This window comes from Hylaeus anthracinus, unplaced genomic scaffold, assembly GCF_026225885.1.
Source record: "Hylaeus anthracinus isolate JK02 unplaced genomic scaffold, UHH_iyHylAnth1.0_haploid 0, whole genome shotgun sequence".
In the NCBI taxonomy this organism is placed as follows: Eukaryota; Metazoa; Arthropoda; class Insecta; order Hymenoptera; family Colletidae; genus Hylaeus; species Hylaeus anthracinus.
Window position 1 is genome coordinate 23,629,083 of NW_026533254.1, and position 21,456 is coordinate 23,650,538.

Consider the following 21,456-nt stretch of genomic DNA (forward strand, 5'->3'; position numbering starts at 1 on the left):
GAAGTTTATCATTAAAATAATCATAGAGTAAATGCAAGTTCATTTTTAGATGTATGAAAGGTTATTATACGAATTTATTCATTTTTCGAAATATTTGTGACGGTGGCGCCATCTCTTTGCCGATACTAGAAACTAGTCTGACGACAAACTTGGGCGTTTTGCCACGGATGGCGCCACCAACATTTTTCGTTTTCATATGTTTATTTAAAGTGCAAAGGATGAACTCCGATTCTACACTGTCTTTCTTTACAATTTCCCATCAATATCTTTCAGGTATTCCACTGAATTGTACTGCATCCATACATCGTAACATAATTTTTTCATATTATAATTTTTTCTATTCTGCGTGAGATTGCTTTGCCTTACATAACTCCTTAATTTTGGCTTAATTCGCGTCATCGCAACTCTGTATATTACATTTACGTTGGTCTTGTTTTTTGTACACGTCTGTTAAGGCCCACTGGCCCCCATCTAGCTAGGGTACCTTGGGGTTGCTAAGCCCGTACTGTAGCTGCATATTCGCACGCTACAGGCCCTGATGGTTACCACCAATATCTTTCCTAGAAATTAAGAATAAATTCGAATAATTTAATTTATTACGTCTAATAATGGACTTATAAGTATAATCCAAACATTTTTATGATAACTCTTGAATATGTGCTGCAAAAAGCTTGGATTAAAAGAAATCAAGTAACAATGTTCCTGATTATTTTTATTTAAAATTTACGTATCGAGACATGCTTTTTCGTTTGTAGTTCAGATTCAAATTATAATCTCTCGTCTTTTTCGAAACAAAGCATACGATTGCGAAGGGACGATAAACTTTTCTGCTCGTTGCATCGTTTCAGATTATGTGTAATTAAAGCAACATAATGACGACGAATAAGTTACGAATTTCGTCTATGATTATCAAAAATATTATTACTGAAATTATATGCACTTACAAACAACACAAACGAGGGTTGGAGAATGAGCCTAAGCGGATAACTACTTTCGAATTAATTACACGGGATATTATACAATTCTAACTATTACACAATAAATAATATCACATTCTCGGTATTTAATTTCTTGCTTCGGACGAGTCGTATAGGGTTTCTCTACATTATTATGGCAATGATGTAACTATGGCTTCCAACAAGATCGACAGGTCTCCATTGTCGTTTGACGTATACACACATCCCTATATTTCCCACATACAGACATGTACATAAAATATTCACTACGATAAACTCTCCAACTTACTTTCACACCTGCGAGCAGTGATCGTGACGTTTCTTGTCCGGATAAAAATTTCCATTAACAGGTTTTGGTTCGTTACTATACGACGCTTCGTCTAATTTTATTTTTATTTGCCATTCATTATTTGGATAAAATTTTTCCCCTCTCTGCTTTTACGTTTACAGGGAATATTAACGAAGTTAATAAAGGGAACAAAGTATATCTTTCACTGTCGTTAACAATTATTATATGTTAAACTTAATCTAGAAATCAGATTTTCAATCTTTCTATATACAGTTTGTTCTACCGTGGGACAAGATTATATGACAAATTTTTTAGTTATTTTAATCATTGCATAAATTTTCGTTTGGTTAGTTCTCTTCACAATGGACCATGTGTCCTAATCACAATTAGAGAGAAAATGCTATAAAATGGCCGACTGAATGAACTTCAAAATTGTTCCTTTATAACGCAATTATTATAGAGTTTGTTTAGAGTTACTTTATTAGTACAAGTAAGAATAGACGTACGTTTAGTACAAAGGCGAGGTACAGCTGTACGCTCTTGGTAACCGAACCTTGAATATTCAATATATTCGAATAAAAACCAAACAGTCGTAAAATATTTATTCGTATCATACGACATTCTAAATAGATATCTAGTTTAAGATACGAATTCATTAAATATTGTTTCATCGACTTCTCGTATCCTCTAAATAAGAATAAAACTTAACTCAAACAATAATAATAACTAAATAAAATTTTGTTCTAGCTACCTTCTATGAGATTAAAATGATTAGTGATCGAGCACCTTTAAATCACACGTCTTATCATTTTATCCCACAATACAACTTTCGATGCACTTCGAGAATCTGACATTTTCCTCGTATACAGGGTGTCTACGTATAAGTCCGGACATACGCAGGGTGTCAATTCTACAACAAATTTCCAACAAAAAATTACTCTCAGATATTTTCTTTGTGTCGCCTTATTCTCGTATATTTTCACTTTTAATATTTTTTCTAAGTTTGACCTAATTTTTCACTTGTTAAATCTTCGTAATAAATTTTGCTTTGACATCAGAGATATGGGAAATTTAACGCTCTTTCGAATGCTATACTTAGTTTTAAGTTTCCACTGTAATTTGTTGGAGTTATGGCCGTTTAAAGAGCGTCAAGTCGGAAACGCAGAAAAAATATTAAAAGTGAAAATTCACGAGAATAAGGCGACACAAAGAAAATATCTAAGAGTAATTTTTTGTTGGAAATTTGTTGTAGAATTGACACCCTGCGTATGTCCGTACTTATACCTAGAGACCCTGTATATATAAGTTCTTATTTTCTTCAGTGATACATTTCAATTTCTCTGCAGAAAAAGCAACGGACTTTCTTATCTCGAATTTGTACAGTTCAGTGACGGGAATAGAGTCCATTATCGGCGCGTACCCACGATAAAGTATGATCACCGTGAATATGACACGTATACATTTCGCAGCGATTTACGACCCTGCTGTATATCCCCACTCCTCTCTGTCCTATGCTCCACAAATTTAGTAGCCATTCGTGCACAGCACGCGATTCGAAGCCTCTGTCGTAATTTATTTATAACGAAGCAAGTGTACCTGCGCGCAGCTCGTCGAATTGGACTTTTACAATGTAAGTAAGTCGGCCAACTTTGTATGTAGAGGTTCGTTCGAAACTATCGGGGTTGATATTTACAATTTCTCTACGAACGATCGTCAACTGTTAGGTTATGTACACCAAGCCACAAAATGGCGCGAACGACAGCGCCACCACGCGGAGGAAAGGTCGTACCAGTGTCGCGTGTGCGCAAGGTAGATGCGCGTGGGAGTGTACGCCCAATGTACGGCGAAGCGGTGGCTTTAAAACTCGTGATGTTACATGAATATGAATGTTTAGCTACTTCGAAACGGTGTTTAAGGAACACCAAAGATATTATATAGATAGAACAGCATCCACATTAATGACCTTAACAGGAGAGAATTGGAATAAATAAGAAATGTTCTCAGCTGTCAGATGACCCTTAATTCCTATGTTTTCCCCGACTAAATTTTGCATCTTACATTTCCATTTACAGATTGATCCTCCTAGAACTCTTCAACTCTATCTATACGATTTCTTTGAGGAACACCGAAAAAAGTCGTGTCTCTTGTAAAGTGACTATCGCGTTAAGATTTTGACATTCATCGTGATAAATATGATTCGTAAGGATCAGTCTTGTTGACGTCGAATCGGCCCAAGGGGCGAAACCCAGAATCGCCCCTGTCAAAACTTCCAGTGTAAACAACGGCTCGTGGTTCCCCGCCATTTGTTCGGATTAACGCGCTTCATGGTTGGCGTCACTCCTCATAAAAATACACGAAAAGTTTTCAACAACACCGAAACTGTGCTCAAACTTCTAATCCCGCTGATTCGCAAAGTTGGCGATTTTTCCCTACGGTAGAGGGGGCCTCTGTAATCGTTGTCAACGATCGTATGAAAAGTAAACAGGCGAAAGTAGAAACATATAAATTTTAGGGAGCGTTTTATGAAACCGATGCCTATGATTTCGTTTCGTCATGTATGAAATACTTGTTTTGTGTTCGTGTGGCAACTTCTCGTCTTCTCTGCACGTAAGAACATTAAAGAATTAGATTAGATCTGGTAAAATTATAGGGATAAAGTTAATTGTGAGCAGAGATGGGCAAAATCCTAGACCTCGAATAAATCTGAAGTTTGCCGATATGTTTGTCTCGTTTCCTTCTTTGGAAAATTTTCAAAACAAATTTTCAAAACAAACGAACGTATCAGCAAACTTCAGATTTATTCGAAGCCTAGGGTTTTGCCCATCACTGGTTGTAAGTTTGAGTGTCTAGAAGCGAGGTCAGTTTGTGGGCGAATATTGTATGCAATCACAGAGATATTATCTTTATGGTGACAATTCAATGATTCATTCCAGGGTTGGGCACCACGTAACCAGTGGCGCTGCAAGGAGAAACGGTGGTGCCATTAGTCCAATCACAGTGGATTCCAATGGCACAGTACTTCTTCGTGTCCATTCACTATTAAACCAGTTACTGCCGCGTAAAATACGAATGTGGTGGCACCTTCTGTCCTCGCCACTAGAGGGACGGACACCGCGAGTCCTTCTCACAAGGTCCTGCCTAACGTCCGTATATAAGGTACTCCCGACTGAGCTCTAAACATCCCGGCGTCTAAGGCACGGGCCTGCTAGGTAGCCTAACTGACGAGTCCACTAGCCCTTCTTTTTCTCCTCTCTCGCTCTCCCTTCACAGGCACAGCCTCCACAACGAGATTTCGCAGCTCGACAATTTGAATCAGGTACACTATCCTGTGTACGTTAGGCTTTGCAGTCCAACAGACTCCAGCGATTCCGGGCTGTTTCTATCAAACTAGACCGTTAACGTGTCACGTCAGTGTCTTCCTTAGAAGGTCCACTCGTGAGGCACCGACCCCCCCTCGATATCACTGTCTTCATATCACGTAGTATCGAGCCAGTCTGTCTCAGCATCGCGCGAAGATCGAACAGTTCTGCTCGCCATTAATTGGACCTGACCTGTTCGGCTATCCCTCAAACAGGTCGCTGATCGTTGGCCTCGTGCACGTTCCACATGGTCATCGAGAATTCCTCGCGATGGAGATTGGTGTTCTCCAGAATGCGGTTCTCCGGGGTGGCGTATGTGGTCCTCCTGGCGAGCTTCAGGGACTCTAAACCTGGGAACCACTTCAACAGGCGCCACCACTTCTTCCTAGACCCGTCGACGTTAGACACCTTCACCGCAGCGTACTTGGCTGGCGCGGACTTTCTGGACTCCTCGTTCCTCTGATACTTGACAGAGGTCTTACTCCGGACATCCTTGGCTATCTCTGTGTTCCTGACCTCCCCGCCATTCCGTTCCGTCGCCATCTTGCCATTGCCCTGTGCGTTCATCGCCACCTGCTCTATCAATGACGTCGTTTGTTTGGGGCTTTCGTCCCGACCGGAATTCCCTGAACAGTCTGTGCTTTCATGGGGAACCGCGGTGCCCGCTGTACCAGCTGTCCTGGAACTGTAAGTGCCCATCACCTTCGCCTGGGATCTGGACAGACTGGAGTAGGAACGTTGCTCGTTCCTGATCGTCAGCCTCGTGATCCTGCAGTTCCTCGACAGGGTTTCCTGAAAAAAATAATGGCACGTTAGTATGAGGATTGTGGAGGTCCGCGAAGGCAGAGTCAACGAAAGGTCTTAGTCCTCTGTACTTTCTATGACCTAAGACACGGTGGAGCGTGGAGGCCCAGCCCTCTTTATTCGGTATTCATTAGCCCCCTGTAGTTGAGCCTAGTACCTTCTAGCCCCTATAGCTGAGACCAGTACACTCTAGCATCATTGTAGCTGAGTCTAGTGCCTCCTATCTACCTCTAGTCCCTTGTACTTGAGCCCAGTGCACTCCCTAGCTACCGATAACTGAGCCCAGTACATTCTCTAACCTCCCATAGCTGAGTCCAGTATTTAGCCCCTATAGCTGGGATCAATACACTCTAGCATCATTGTAGCTGAGTCTAGTGCCTCCTATCTACCTCTAGTCCCTTGTACTTGAGCCCAGTGCACTCCCTAGCTACCAATAACGGAGCCCAGTACATTCTCTAACCTCCCATAGCTGAGCCCAATATTTTTTAGCCCCTATAGCTGGGATCAATACACTCTAGCATCATTGTAGCTGAGTTTAGTACCTCTTACCTACCTCTAGCCCTCCTGTAGCTGAGTCTAGTGGCTCCTACCTAGCTCTAGTCCCCTATACCTGAGCCCAGTGCACTCTCTAGCCACCTGTAGCTGAGCCTAGCACCCCCTAGCCCCCAGTAACTGAGTCCACCACCCTCTAGCTTCCTGTAGCCCCTCTAGCTTCTATTACCTTCTATAACCGATGTTCTACCGTACATTTACATGGTAACAAATGCCACTTAACCTTGAGCAACTCAATAATCAGTCAAAATACAAGGAGTAGAGTTCTCAACGACCAAATTTCCCAACGACAGGATTGGTGTGCTCCCAAGAGACCCCTTTCGTCAACTCTGCCATAAACTGCAATGCACGACGTGGTAATTCTTCGCAGCGACCACAAATAGTAGACGCAAACGCGTCCCGTGTTCCTTTACTCCGTCCACTCGAGGGTTTAGCGTCATTTTCACGCGTAATTGTTCGCAACGACCGCGCTATATATCCCTTCCACTGCGCTTGTTCTCGGACTGCGTTCATCTTGGAAAAATAGCGTTACTCACCATGAAAGCCACGCGGAATTTGTTCGACATGATGTTGTAGAGAATCGGGTTAATCGTCGTGGACACGTAGTAGAGGACGCCGGATATGTAGGTCATGAGTAAATAAAGGAATTCTATCCATTTGCTGTTCGAGGAGATGTGGTCCGGCCTCGTACCATAGATGGCGATCAATCGTTGCACGTGAAACGGCGCCCAGCAGATGAAGAACGCTATCACCACTGCCACTGTAACAGAGTTAGGGTAATTTAGGGGAAGGGCCCAAGGTGGCGCAGTGGCTGAACATGTTTCTCGCTGGTCTTATCGAGCGAAGATGTCATAAAGGACTGAGACTGTTTTATTTCCGAAAAAGAATAATCTGTTGGAAAATTATTAACTACTTTTAATAGATATTATTAATGTTTGCCTTTCGAATTTACTTAAAGTATATTTTAAAATATTATCGTTACGAATTTTCACTGTTTTATTTTTTTCTTGTATCGTAGAACCTTATTTCTTCTTTCGATACTATTTTCTCGCAATAGACTCCCGAAATAGGAATTTAATACGTTTTTTGATATTCAGAATCGGTCTATTCCTGTGTTGTTGATACTTTTGTGTGGACCGAGTATTTTTGTACGGTAGCTGGCTAAATTTACCATGAACTTTATGAATATAATTCCCAGATGCCTCCCAGACGAATTCCTATTTGAATTCATTCAGAAAAATTTTGTTTACTGGCGAACGTATTTATTTCAAATGCCGCGCGAACTTTATAGACAAGTATTTTTATAGTAATAAAATATTAAAAATAAGAATTTTTCTAGTAATAGAATTATAGTAAAAGTTGCTGGACATAATATTAACGAAACTAGAACAGCCTTAATATTCCACGCGACCTTTGAAGTTTCACGCTCAACGAACTAATTAAAAGAATTTTATTCCTCCCTATAAAAATGTTCGCTGTCTAGTAACTCTCAGGTAATTATCAACATTTTCTCGTCAAGAGTTAAGTAAAGATTATTAATTCTCGATCTTATAAGCTTCTTACTAAATTTTTTATGAATTCATCTCTTACGAACTTCTGGTAAACTCATTTTTCAAAAATTCTTGTAAATGTATAACTTTAAATAAGTTTCAGATCTGACGGAAGACACGTCCCATGCATTCGTCGTGAAATTCTGACAGTGGGAAAAACTTGAGGGAAAACTTGCTTCGATTCTGTGTCGCGGGAGCAATCGCCAAGTTCATTAACGAAGCAATTAAGTGGAGATTTATGGTTCACGAAAGCTCTCCATGTGTTTGCGAAGCGGGTAATCAAAGGTGGCTTCTCTGTGGGTCGGTGGAATTAACTGCAGTTTCCGGATTGCATTTACATTAAAAAAAATAAAAAGTAAAACTAAAAAAGTATTTACACCAGGATTACCTTATGAAAGTTTCAATATTATAATACGCTTTATTTATCATGTTCTAAAGAACAACTGTAATAAATGAATAAATAGATGAATGATTGAGAAATTAAAAGTTGCATAATTTTTCCTTAAAAATAAATGATAAGTTTACTTTAGAACGGCCCGGAATTAATTCCCACTGATAAATATAAGGAACGAGTTATAATCCGCGAAATTGAAAGGCACAGTTAGAAATATTATTTTTATTACGTCGATAATTGTTAACAGTACTCGATGTATCGTCCAATGACGAATAAGAGCTGCCGAGGAAGCCTCGCGTCAGCTACAAAAACGTGTCTCGACTTTCCTCTACTTGGAGAGTTAATTAATTAACGAAACTGGGGTTGGCGCAGGGAATGACGCGATAGAAAGCTCCTGTAAATTCGTGGCCCACACCCGAACCGTAGAATTGCCATGATCAAAGATCGTGACCTCTTCTCGAAGTTGGTACGAGAGGCTCGAGGTTAACTCGATAAATTCCATATTAATCAAACAATCGTTCTTCTGGATACGTTTCTCAATGAACCGTAATTTTTCGAACACCCTATAGATTTTCTTGATTATTAATCATTCGCTACGCGGGAGGTAAATTCGGCTGCCAGACACCGGCATAAAAAAGTCACCCACGAAATATCATCTGTACGGTGGCAACAATTTCTCGAAAAGTTCGTAAACGAAGAAAAATTGATTTTTCGTCTTATTCGATGAAATGTATTCTGGCGAGAATATGAATTAATCGAACGATTAAGTCATACTTTTGAATAAACCTCTTTTGAATGAACTCTTTATGATCGACATTTTTCTTTTCATTTTTTTCTCTCAATTAAATTCTCAAAAAAAAAAAAAAAAATTCTTCACGGGTACGACGTTCATTCTTCATTCTGTTGTCTTAGAATGGGGACGAATTTATTCCGAGCGGAAGTTCCAGCGATCAGAGAGTCAAGAAATTTTTCTCTCTTTCGCGGCCATTAGTTTCGAGTTGGAACGTAAATTCTTGCCATTCGTCACGGATGATATTTCCTGGGTCATCTCACGTGTCTCGCAATATCACGTTTATAGGAAATTTAAAGATTTCAAATATTAAAAATAATACGTACAAGAAGATTCATTTCCTAAATTTTTAAGCTCCGTATAAATCTTCCACTTCGAAAAACCGTTCGACCGTCGCTCAAGCCCCAAAACCAAGAGTACCTTTATGTAGTAAATAGTAATCTTAACTTGCAGTTAATTTTCTAACGGAAGCACGAACTCGTGAAATACCCTCGAGCAAGTTCAAAGCGGCGCTAAAATCTTGTTTAGACGTCGAAGTTAGTAAATCGGGCGACGTAATGGAAATCAAACTTCCGAAGTGAGGCAATAGTTAAATACCGCGTAGAGGCGCGCAAATTCTTGTTTACTTAATGCAAATTTCCTAGACACGTTTGAAGTCACCTCGACAAATTCGGGTACACACGGAAACGATTCCTTCCGGAACAGTAGGGATGAGTTATGTTTGCAGATAGCGCCTCTGACGCTCCCCAGAGGAAATGTCTTGAACTTCCTACCGTGACAGGTCACGCGTTCAGGCTACTTTTTATAGCGATCGTTAAACAGGAAACGCGACGCGAATGGTCCGGTATATGCGTTACTAAAAATTATGGAACGATCGTATAATCAAATGACGTTACCCGATGTTTTAAAATTTAAGGTTATGTATCAAAGAAAACTCTAGGTTCACAGTGATCTCTAATTTAAAGTTAAGTCTGGACTAGGTCTCGCTTAAAATTAGGAAATACTTGAATAACGTAAAACAAGCCCATCCTTCGAAATTTAAGGTTATATGTATGATAGGGTGAGAATTTATTTTCAGGTTAGGTTGTAGACTCGTATTTAATTTGGCATTATTAGTATTCATTTTATATACGTGTGACGAAGTAATTAATTTCCCTGGTGTTGCTTTCGTTTCTCAGTTCGTTTTCCTATTGCTGTAACGAGAATCGACTCAATGCTCAACCTCGCAACATTGCTCCGCGATATTAACGGTAGACCGAATGCCACTGCAATATCTCGATGATTAAAGTTCACGTCTGTGTGGTCGTTGGGCCATACATTCATCACCGATTGGCGTTTATCGACGATAGGTTTGGAGGAGTTGATAAATTACCACGGAATATTGATGTTGGGGCCGCGCTTACCATGAAAATGTGCGAAATGGCTTCCGCAACACTTTTCATCGAGTTTTTATAGTCCCATTAAGGTTAACTGCCCTCACGGGACATTTTTGTCGACTATGACTATGAATGAAGTCAGGCGCTACCATGATGGCTCTTGACTTTGTCAGTAGGTGTCAGCACTTGCAGAATGTAATGTAACGTGATTTATTATAGTACCCAGGACTACTGCCTGCATTGCACTCCACTATTAACAGTTTCTTACATTTTCTCTTAACCTATATTTACATTTGTTTCCTTAACATTAGTCCTACTTTATTTATAATACTGTATTCTTATGAGTTTAATAAACGCATCTTAATGTCCTCGCATGCTGACTTCTCATGTCTCTTTTGCCCTGTCTGTTCTTTTAGATTTTCGTTTTATTGTCTTACAGTTCGTTCTTAGGATCGCCTTAGCATTTAATTAAATTGGGGTGATAATAATCGCTAATACTACTTATTTTTCAGCACTTGCAGAGGTAATATTATGTTCGTGATATAAGTGCTAGAAAAACAATCCATTTTTAAAGAATATTCCGTTGTTGACTTGAAAATAACGACGGCATGCAGTAGACCCCGATTGTTGCAAGACAATGGGGCTAAAATTCTTACATCAGTCGAGGTATCCAATAAAATGAATCGTATCACACACGATTTCGTTCTTAATTCTGCTCGTCCTTCTCGTTTTACTTCTTGATTCTCCTACAGTCATCCTTGGAAAATAAATAAACTCGCAATAAAATAATGGGCGATTCCCTTGCCGAGAAAGCATGAAACTCGCTTCAATAAAGTAATTATCCTTTAACACGATTCGTTAATGTCCGCTTTACGGGATATATCATCAATTATCCTTCGGTTTATCTAACCTCGTATTCTCGTGTACTTCTCTTTATTTCAGGCGGAACATTTTCGAGGTTATCCGCTTCGATATCATGGCTGAATTATTGTCAAGGTAGAAAAATGACCGCTCGAGAAGAAGGTCAAACAGGGCACATGTTTATACGGATTCTTTCCATTGTTTTCGTGTCCCCAATCCGCGGAGAGGATCTTACAAATAGATATTAAGATACACCCCGTGTAGAGAAGAAATTGCATTGGGAAACTTTCTCTCTAGATTCTTCGTTATTAATTTGAGGAAAGCTGGCGAAACTTTCCTCTCTGTAAAAAAGTTCAAACACGAAGCCAAAAAAAAAGTAACAGTTGTATTTCACGCGAGCGCCTTTTATTAAAAGTATTAATAATTCCGTTCAGAGAAATGCTCGTACGAAATGATATTTTCAAGGAAATGGACGTTATGCGTTCAAGCATATGCGTTATGCGATTGAGGTTATGTACTATTGAAAGAAAGCAATCTCAAAACTACGCTTGAGTTCCGTAGTGAAAAAAGCCTTTTTTATTCGCAACCTTCGACACGTACTAAACCAATTCCTCAATTCGAAACCGTGGAATTCCATTGTGCGTATCCCATGGTGCCATAGTCACCGGCGTCGTTTCCGAATCACGAAACTTCCACGAGCTGTGTCTGCATACGCATGTATAATCGCCAAGTTAACAGAACTGACCGCGAGTCTTGGCCGTGGCATTGCGAGTTAGATGTATAAATAATATGCAAAGTAGGTAATCTTGTAGGTGAAATTGCCACGTTTCTACTCCATTAAGTATTCTTTTACGATAAATAACTCGAGACAGAATTAGATTCGTAATATTGCATACAAAATAAATCGATTACAGCTCATTTATTTAGGTTAAAGAATTTAAATGAAGCACAAGTGGGTTAATAAAATTACCGACTGATGGTCAGCTGGGTGACTTGGAGCCTACCATAATTATAAATAACGTTTTTATGTCTGTTTCCCATTATCGTTTGGAGGTCCGTGGGAAACATTTTAAGTAGTCATCGATTGTTACAAAATACAACAAGGAAAAATAACGCGATACAATTGCATAATGAATGGATTTAATTAACCCTGGATCTAATTTTAAATTCAACAAAGCAACACTTTTATGCCTATTCCCCTTGAAACTATTTAATCTCGAAATTAATTTCCGTCTGGGTAACGAAGGACACTCAATGGATAAGACAGATCGCATTGTAGGCAATGTAGAACCCTCTGTAGGTAAGACAGATGGCATTATAGGCAATTTAGAACACTCTGTCGATAATTCCCTTGATCAAGTAAGGCTCTACATTGCCAATTCTCGTCAACAGAATGAACTACGTTACCAACAGACTAGCTTCAGTATTTCGAGCCCTATCGCTGCGCAAAAACTGGTTTGAATATCAGTGGGACAGATTGGTGGAGTATCCTCGAGAGTGCTAAGCTTGTTTAGGCAGGGGAAGTCCTGAACTACATTCAAGTTAGATCCTATTAACCTTCCTTCTGTTGGGGTGGGTCTTGGATTTGCGGGTGTAACAGAATCGCGGTACAATTTATTCATTTATTCTTTCTTCGCGGGATGGTTTCGAGCCAGCTGGGCCCAGGGAGTGAAGTGTTATGGGGTTGTTTATGGAGGCCAACCTGCTATAGTATTAATGAGAAACTCAGCGAAGGAGACGGAGTTAGCTGCCGACTGGTATACGCACGGCAAACTTTCCCCTCGACGTTTATTACATCCCCTTTAACTTTTCACTTAGATAGTCTGCTTTTGGTCCCACCCAGCCGAATAAGGTCTTCCCTTGCGCCGCAGGCCTCAGGAAGGGATTATGGGGTCGAGGAAGGAGGACGTAGAGGAGAGACGGTTCAAGAAGGGATGGAGTTGGGGGAATGGAGGGATAACATTTCGTCTTGGGTTTGCTAAATGGAATTGTCAGCAAGGACACCAGTGGACACTAGTTCGTTGTAAATTAATTCTGCAAATCATTTTTTCTACATTTTCCGTTCGGTTTTGGAGGAGTGCACAATCGAAAGCGATCGGTTAGGTGAACCTCTGATACAGGATGCTACTTGAAAGATTGATAGAAGGTACCCACTTGGGTTAAAAGCTGTCCGCTGAAGGATACGCAGAATTAATCTCTGCTTCCGCTCCTTGTGAGAGAAGGGGAGTGTAAAACTCCTTCGGAACTCAATGAGAACACCAGTTCCGGAACTCGGATTATCCGGTTAGGTTTGGTGCACTCTTAAAACTTGGGTTGACGAATAGAGGTAGTTCATACCCAGATTAGGATAGTGTTTAAGTAATGCATTAAACCAATTAGGATCTGGATTCTCTTCGAATTCATGAAGTTTGGTCTACACCAGGTAACTAGTGGTCAAGATAGGTTTGACTCAGGAATTTGATTGGTCAGGTTAGGATTAGATGATATTGTCTGACCTGCACGAGGTAACTAGTGGTCAAGTTAGGTCTAGGTGAGGAATCTGATGGTCAGGTTAGGTCGGAATGTGTTAGCTAGTGGTAACGTTAGATCTCCATGGGTTTTATTGGTATTACTTTATTGGTATTATTGATCACGTTGGGTCTAGATGATATTATTTAGTTTCATAGCTGCTCTAGGCCTTAGCGATGTCTACTGAGATACATCGAGTATGTATTAGATAAGGTTAAATGTAAATTTTATTCAATATAATCTCTGTTTTACTAGCAATATGTAGATTTGAACAGTTACGTCTCGTCTGTCGATAAATATATAATGTAAAATACCGATAACAGTCGCCTCGTTACGAAAAAAGACGCTACACTTTAACGATAAACTTTTATGGGCAATATCCACGCGTAGAGAGCGATCGAGGCAACTTTGTCTTGATATTGAAAAAGCATCGCACGTGTTGATGCGCACGGTACTTATTACTTTGTCGAAGTAAAGCAAAAGTTGCCGTCATTTTCATCCCAGATTAGTTTCTCGCGAACCGATGCATCATTCGACGTTTCATTTGGAACGTTGTATTTCAATACCGACTTCAATAAGGTACGATCTTCCCATGTGACTTTATTTAGAGACGAATAAATGTTGAATTATGATAACCAATGCACCAAATTAAACAAATACGAATACTCTCCTAATAAATGTATGAAGTACAGGTTAAACGTTTAACTCGTTTCTTTCTTTTTGTACAATCTGCATTCCATTTTTTTTATGCAATCTGCATTTAATTTAAACGATGTTTATTCACGTTGCCAACATCTTCGCGAGATGGGAAAACGAATCCCGATTTATGAATTTTATTATTCAAATGTGAACGACACATTCCAGGCCGACTGCATCTCGTTTTGCGGTTGGAACGCAATTAAAACGAATTTCCGTCTCGCCAACTGTCGATATCTCACGCGACGAGCACGCGTGGATATATTTACGATTTCGATTGTGATTTCCACGCCTGATCGACCGAATACCAAGGCTCGCGGCACGAGGGGTTGAAGGAAACGAAATAAAATAAAAATCCAGTTATCGACAGGTGGAGAAGCAAGTGCTTCGAGTGATTTTTGAGGTTGTTGTTAAGATACTTTCTCACCCAGAAATGGGTGACATTTTTATTTAGGATTTTTCATTAACGAACTAAAGGAATTAATTTAAAAAGTTCCGCGAGTTTTGTTGTAGGTAATGAAAAGAATTTATTCCAAGGGTGAGAAATGAATGAAAATAAATCTGGATGCGATTTTTGAATTTGGAGGTTGTTACAAAATCGAATGCCACGTGAAATGTTAAATTAACGAATTTAGTTATTGTGACAAAATTCGAATTTTGTAGAAAAATTTTACGAGTCTCAGGTTGGCAGAAAACGATTATGATTTTTCGATAAATCTCTATATTCGTTCTTTTAAGGATTCGTTGCACATATGAAAGGTCACGTTGTCTTTACGCGGGCCGATCGAACGAAATCAATTGAGGGCATCCAAAGAACGGGAACATCGCGATATCGTGGCAATATTGCGCGACGCATAGGCTATATAACAAGACAATTTGTCGCGTCCACCGATTCGAATATAAATCGTACGATTTGTGACCGTATCTTTTCATGGGAAATATGCAAAGCAGTTGTTTATCAGGCTAATACAATCTGGGATACCTCTGTACCTTATCAAGGCTGAATCGCGCGTAGATGGACCGCATGTCTTCGAAAAAAACGACTATTTCTGCTACGATAAATGATACAAAGGGACGAACAAGTATTTCCTGACATTTAATCTTTTTTTTCTATCGAGTTAATATATTTTCATTAGATTATTAACGCCAGCTTTACGGTCATCTTTACCCATTTCAAATTTCCCAGGGTTTCATAGGAACCGTTTATATTTTTCTCCAACCGCTTCTGCTGACTTGTATCCATATAAAAAAAAACAAGCATATGTGTATAAATTCATCTTTGCCTCCTAATTAATTTTAATAACTCGACTTCGTTCATTTAAACATTGCTTCGTAAACCTAGCACTTTTTACAATTTCACAATTTCATCTTCCGACGACTTCGAATAATACAAATTTTTAATTCCAACGAGAAACCAGCACTTTTCGTGCAAGACTCGCGCGCCCCGAAATCGCAGGACGCTAACGATACGAAAGATCCATACGTTGTAAAATCATGCGCTACACTGGACGAAAATAACATTCACATCAAACTGTTTCAGAGGAAACAACCGTCGTTCCCGATCGCCATCACGAACACTTGAATTAGAACTTGAAACATAAATAAACACATTCCCGAACTGTTACATCTGTCTCCTAAAAGCACCTATTGTCTTCCGTAATCGTTCCTCGCGTGACTTTTGATGACCTTCCGTATCAAACCACCACGTCCGCCTAACAAGCTCCCATTACAAAACAAACAAACGAACAAACAAAAAAGTCCGCCTAACTTCTTCTATTTAAAGTGCGTAACTTATTATACAAAGTTATTGCACTACTGCTTACTTATTACTAGACTGCGGATCTTTATGCATTTATACGAGACTTGAATGTGCAAGAAACTACAAAATGCAAACAATACGCAAGAACATAAAAAAGATTGAAAGTAAAGTTCACGTTAGAATATTTGCAGAATAAAATAAATTCCTATTTAGGTTCAATTCTTGTAGGCACGTTCGCGAAGATTTTATTTTGCGTAAAGATCCGCAGTCTACTTGTTACCAGCTTATTTCCATTCTTCTTATCATGACTCCTGCGTTATTTTAATACTGTTTGCGGTATCTCTCACTCCTCATCTATTGGGACCCGTTGGCCCTCCTATAGCTCGGGTACCTCGGGGTTGCTAGGCCCGTACTGTAGCTACAAATACTGCTACAGCCCCTGAGGGAAACGAACCTATCGTTCTGCTAACAGAAAACGAACGACCGTGAAATGTCCTTGACGCGTCACTAGGATTAAAAAAAATTAACAGCATCCAAGATCGTCCGAGTAATCGATCAATCGCTGTCCGCGAAAGTGCCGTTAGAAAATGAATAGTAATCGAGTTATTCAACCGATCTGTTTTCACCCAGTATTAATTCCCTCCCCTCCCCCTCCCCCTCCCCCCCCAATCGCTGTTTATGAACTTATAATTGTATTCATTTAATTAAATCCATACGGTCGATGACGGTGGTTGGCATCGACAGTTATTGCTGCATCGTGCTGTCATAAATCGTGTAACGGCGTCATTAAAGGTACGCTTGTTTCCGATGCGCTTTAAAGGTCGCCGAGATTACCTGCGACGTTTATATACTCTGTTAGGTGATTCGACGGAGAGCAAATCGACAGTTCTGTAATTACTGTCTCCGGTTATATCAATAGCGAAAGTAATTGCGTACAGCGATCAAATAGTAATGTCTATTTAAACGCAAAATGGCCCGATCCCCCTCGGAGACCGTTAGGGTTGCCCTCAGGACCGATACCCTTTGCGTTATGCAGTATCCGTTTTTGAATCACAGTTATCCCGCTAAATAAACAATTTATTTCTACCGTATCCCGTTCGTTACGTAGATAACATAATTTTGTATAATACTGTTACGAGCCGAGGGCCGTGAGGCTTGTTTCGACCGCGTTGCCGAGGATAGTTGTCGTTTGAACAATTTTGTTAATAGGGATGTGCTTTCGTGGACGCACCTACGTATGGCTAACGTAGAGTTACTACTAGGAGGTTGGAAAGTTGTCGTGGACGCGCCTATGTATGGCTAACATAGGGTTGCCACTAGGATTTGTTAGTTGGGGCCTCGTAACTTCTACTATGCAATACACCTCGAGCGGTAAAGGTGTATTGCTGTGGGTCTCTTTAATTTAATAATTCAATAGGATAGGTACTGAAGAAAATAGTTAGGATTACTCTACCAAACTATGTATGTATTCAAAGGTTTAATTAGGACTATATAAATGTTTTCTGTATATATATCGCGGAAACTAATTCCTACTCTCAAAGTTACGTACCGAGTTGAAATGCGGGGGTCACGTTTACGATAGAACGAGTATTTACCAAAACGTTTCAAGACTATGTTCGAAGGGGATCCTTCCCGATCTAACGACGAGGTAACACGATATGCGTCTTATTTCTTCCTGATTACTATCACCCGAACTTTACTTTGCTTTACTTTGCTCGAACGGGATTTTTCCCGATCTTGCCTCGCGGGTTTAAGGTATAGTGCGACGTAACTTCAACGTGTCCTTAAGAAAATGAGCCCCCGAGATGCAAAACGCATCGGTTTATATACTCTGAATTCGGTTAAAAATCGGTAGTGGGAGTTGATTCTATGAAGCCTATGCTGCCGTATGCGGAGATGCGTAGAGGCACGTAGCTCCTATTTTTCCGTGGAAATCAGTCCCGCGACGCGCCCTAGTTTCTTAGTAAAAACTTTATTGAAGGGCCGCGGCCACATCCGCTCGAAAGGGCAAATCTCACGGAGGAGATGTTCGATGGAAATATCGAAACAGAGTAAAGTCTCTGTAGGTAACAATATCCTGAGGCGCCATACCATGGTTCGGCCTGTTTTACTACAGCCTACTTAATATGTGTCATGGGAACTCAGGATGTTACCTTTGCTGACCTCGACTAATATACATAATAGTTTTGATTTTTTTCCTGCGTAAAAGTACAGGAATCCGTCTTCGGAAGCTTGAAATATACTCGTTATTCGATCTATTTTATTTAAACTATTGCAGAGATGGGGGTATTCATATTCATAAATATGAATCATAAATATGAATATGAATACATTTATAAATAGCGCGTTGTTCACATTTTTAGTTATAATTAACTCTTCATTGAATAACGTTAATCACTTACTTACATTGTTTACTATCCCACAAAGAATCGTTCTCACTCCAACCAACTGGGTAATTACAAAAATTGCAAATAAAACAATCCTTGTTATTATTATTATTATTATAAAAAACATTATAGTTGCGTTAATAAACACGTATACGTTATTAACGCGTTATTCAAATTGTTATTCATAAATTTATTCATATTCATATTTATGAATATGAATACTCTCATCTCTGAACAATTGTGACTGTTTACATTGGATCCTTTTTAAAAACGGCTATTTATTTATTTTTAAATTTTGGAACACGATCCACAAGTGCGTACGATTCGCAAATATTTAAACAAATTGAAATTCGCCGTGTCAACCCTTAAACAGCGGAGCTCTAATAAAAAATTATTAATATATATATATATTTGCGTCCTAATTTGCATACGAGGATCCTGTTTTCAGTTCGCTAAAGAGGCACTCGCGAACCAGGACCGGTAGCGTCTTTTCAAATTTAATATTCAACCGCTGTCTTTCGGGAATAAAATTTCGGAGACGACGCGCGGCAAGAAAATCGCTCGCTTTTGGGTAATATCTCATGAAAACGATCGTGTTTACCTAAGCACAGAGAAGAATGTAGAGAGTCCAAGGTAAGCGGTAACTACCGAACAATGATGCTGCGAGACAAAGGAAGAGACGAATTCCGTTTCCACCCCCGACAAACCGAAATTGACTCTCTTTCATATTCATTTCGCTTTTTATACGATCCCCGTATTAAATTTCCGGTGCACAGAGGAAAAAGAATCTAGAGACACCAAGTACCGAACGATAACATTATGCTGCGAACAAAAGAAGCGATGAACTCCGTTTCCATTCATCTCGACTTACATAATAAAACTTCTAAATCTCAGATAATTTCTAAATCTCTTTGAAAAAATGAACAAAGGAAAAAGATTTTTGTCAGGTCTGATTATCAGCCGAATCCAACGGGAGGAAGGCTCAGACCCGTATTAATTCAATCAGGAGCGAGGAAAACTCTGTCAGCGACAAGGGATGAAGCCCTTCCCCGCGTGTCAACGTAAATCAGGGTACATAGCCCCTATGAACGGTCGCGACCATAGTCCTAATGTACAAATTACCATCGCGACGGAGACACCGGTGCATGATACATAATTTTGCAACGAGTCATTTGCAGGAACAATAGGGAGCTTAAACTCACCTCCGATGAGAAATTTCGTGTTTACATCGTCTGCAGCTTTGGGGACGTTTGCAACCACTGACCCAGTTTAGAAATTAATCATAATAGGGTTACGAAATCTTGTCACGTCGTTAGATGAGTTCTCGGATCAACGACGAGAGTGAACGCACCCCTAATGAGAATCTACGTACCCTAGTAGCTTTGCTTGTCAGTCAAGAAAAGAGGAACAATCACTCCCACGACAACCCCTAACCTCCCACTCCCCAAACTCGTAATCGAAACACCGTGTTACTTACCAAGCATCTTCAAGACTCTCCTCGAGGACCTGCCAGGATGGTGCCTGCAGCTGCCACCCTCCTCGCTTCCGTGGCTGCGTTTCATCATGTTGGACTTTCTCAGCTTCAATCCTATCAGCGCGTAGAGGACAGTGATCAGGCTCATGGGTATCATGAAGAAGAGCAACGTGGAGAGCTCGAACGAGTGGTTCACTATGATCCTCTTCATGGTGCACATCACTATATTGGGATTCACGTTGTGCTGGACGAGACCGAACTGGAGGGCCTGAGGTAGCGCGAAGGACAGTGACACGAGCCAGATGATCAGGATCAGCTTCACCGCCCTGGTTAGCTTTGACATGGTGTGCGCCAGGAACGGATGGCAAATGGCCACGTACCTCTCGACGGTGAAGGCTGTGATGGTGAGGATCGAGGCGTTCGCGGACGTCTCGGCCGCCAGGCCTCTCAGAACGCAGAACCCCTCGCCGAATATGTAGGGGTACTTGCACCAGACCATGTAGATCTCGGGCGGCAGGCCGGAGACGAGCAGCAACAGGTCGGACACCGCCAGGCTGAATAGATAGTAGTTGGTGGCTGTGTGCATGGACTTGTTGCGCGCGATCACGATGCACGTGCTGATGTTTCCTATCGTCCCGGTCACGAAGATGGAGATGTAGATGATAGTGACGGGCACCACGATGTACAGGGAGTCTCTGTAGGGCGGGTGGTGGTTGCTTACGAACGGGTCCTCGGGGTGGGTGTCGTTGTAGAGACCGAACGAGTCCTGGCTGTGGTCTTGGAGATCGGGGTACGTCACGTTGGACATGCCAGGCATGAGCGAGGCTATAGGGTCGTCCATTCTGGACGGATTGTTCCGCGTGGTACTTGGACAGCTCTGATCAGAGGGCAACCCCTTTCATCGCGGTGATTGTTCGGATTCTGCTGGCTGGGTTCGATCGCATCGATTGATCGCATTATCTTCGACGCTGATTGAAGGATTGTCCGGTGGAGGGGTGAGCGAACTTGTTTTCGCCATTTAAGGGCTAGCCCCGGTACCGGTTTCGCTCTGAAGGAACTAGCTCCTTAAATTCAACGGGGTAAACGAACTTTCACCGCTGAGGCCGGGTCTGGTGACGCACCGCCCATCAGGGACGCCTGGGGGACGACCCGTTTCAGGGGACAGGGTCGACCGTTTCCGAAAACTTCGATTCCCTCGCGGGGAACTTACGACCGACACCTCTGGCGCGCGAATCACGACTGAGGACGTTTACAAAGCTCCGAACGACACAGGGTAGCGGCGGCGCTTCTGCGCATCTCTTGCTCGCGGGAGCGTCTTCGCGCTCGTGCCCCTCTACGCCGTGCGTGCTTAATACATTAACCTGGCGACTATTACGTGGATGAGACAAAAGCGCGTGCGGCAATTCGGCACGTGGATACTCGGGCGATTCCAGGCACTATTTCTGTGCTCACGTATCGATAAAGTACGTACCCTGTGTCGTTGCTTTCTACCAGGATTTATCGAAACAGTTGGCTACGAAAATCAGGAATGATAAGGTGCAGCGAAAATTTGTATTTAAAAACACTCCTTACTAGATAACAGTGACCATAGCGTTGCAGCCAGAAGGCGCTCCCGAGGCTGGAAGCATAAGCGGGCGGTCAAACATGTTATAGTTTTTAACTGTAGAAATCGTGTAAAGCTACTGCCAGAAGTCTAGGTCT

At 41.0% G+C, this 21,456-nt stretch overlaps 1 protein-coding gene across 2 annotated transcripts; it reads right to left on the reverse strand.

Moving 5' to 3' along the window:
* Positions 1-123: 123 nt before the first annotated feature.
* LOC128895393 (pyrokinin-1 receptor-like) lies at positions 124-20,945 on the reverse strand. 2 transcript variants are annotated; one of them, XM_054157952.1, is made up of 4 exons: positions 19,759-20,945; positions 6,497-6,720; positions 4,797-5,396; positions 124-560 (listed from the first exon to the last, which is right to left on the reverse strand). In XM_054157952.1, the coding sequence occupies exons 1-3, from the start codon at positions 20,594-20,596 to the stop codon at positions 4,812-4,814; spliced, it is 1,647 nt and encodes a 548-aa protein (XP_054013927.1). In that variant the 5' UTR covers positions 20,597-20,945; the 3' UTR covers positions 124-560; positions 4,797-4,811. The 2 variants fall into 2 exon arrangements, with proteins under 2 accessions (XP_054013927.1, XP_054013921.1); XM_054157946.1 differs by lacking the exon at positions 124-560 and having other exon boundaries at positions 4,395-5,396.
* Between the last annotated feature and the right edge of the window lie 511 nt (positions 20,946-21,456).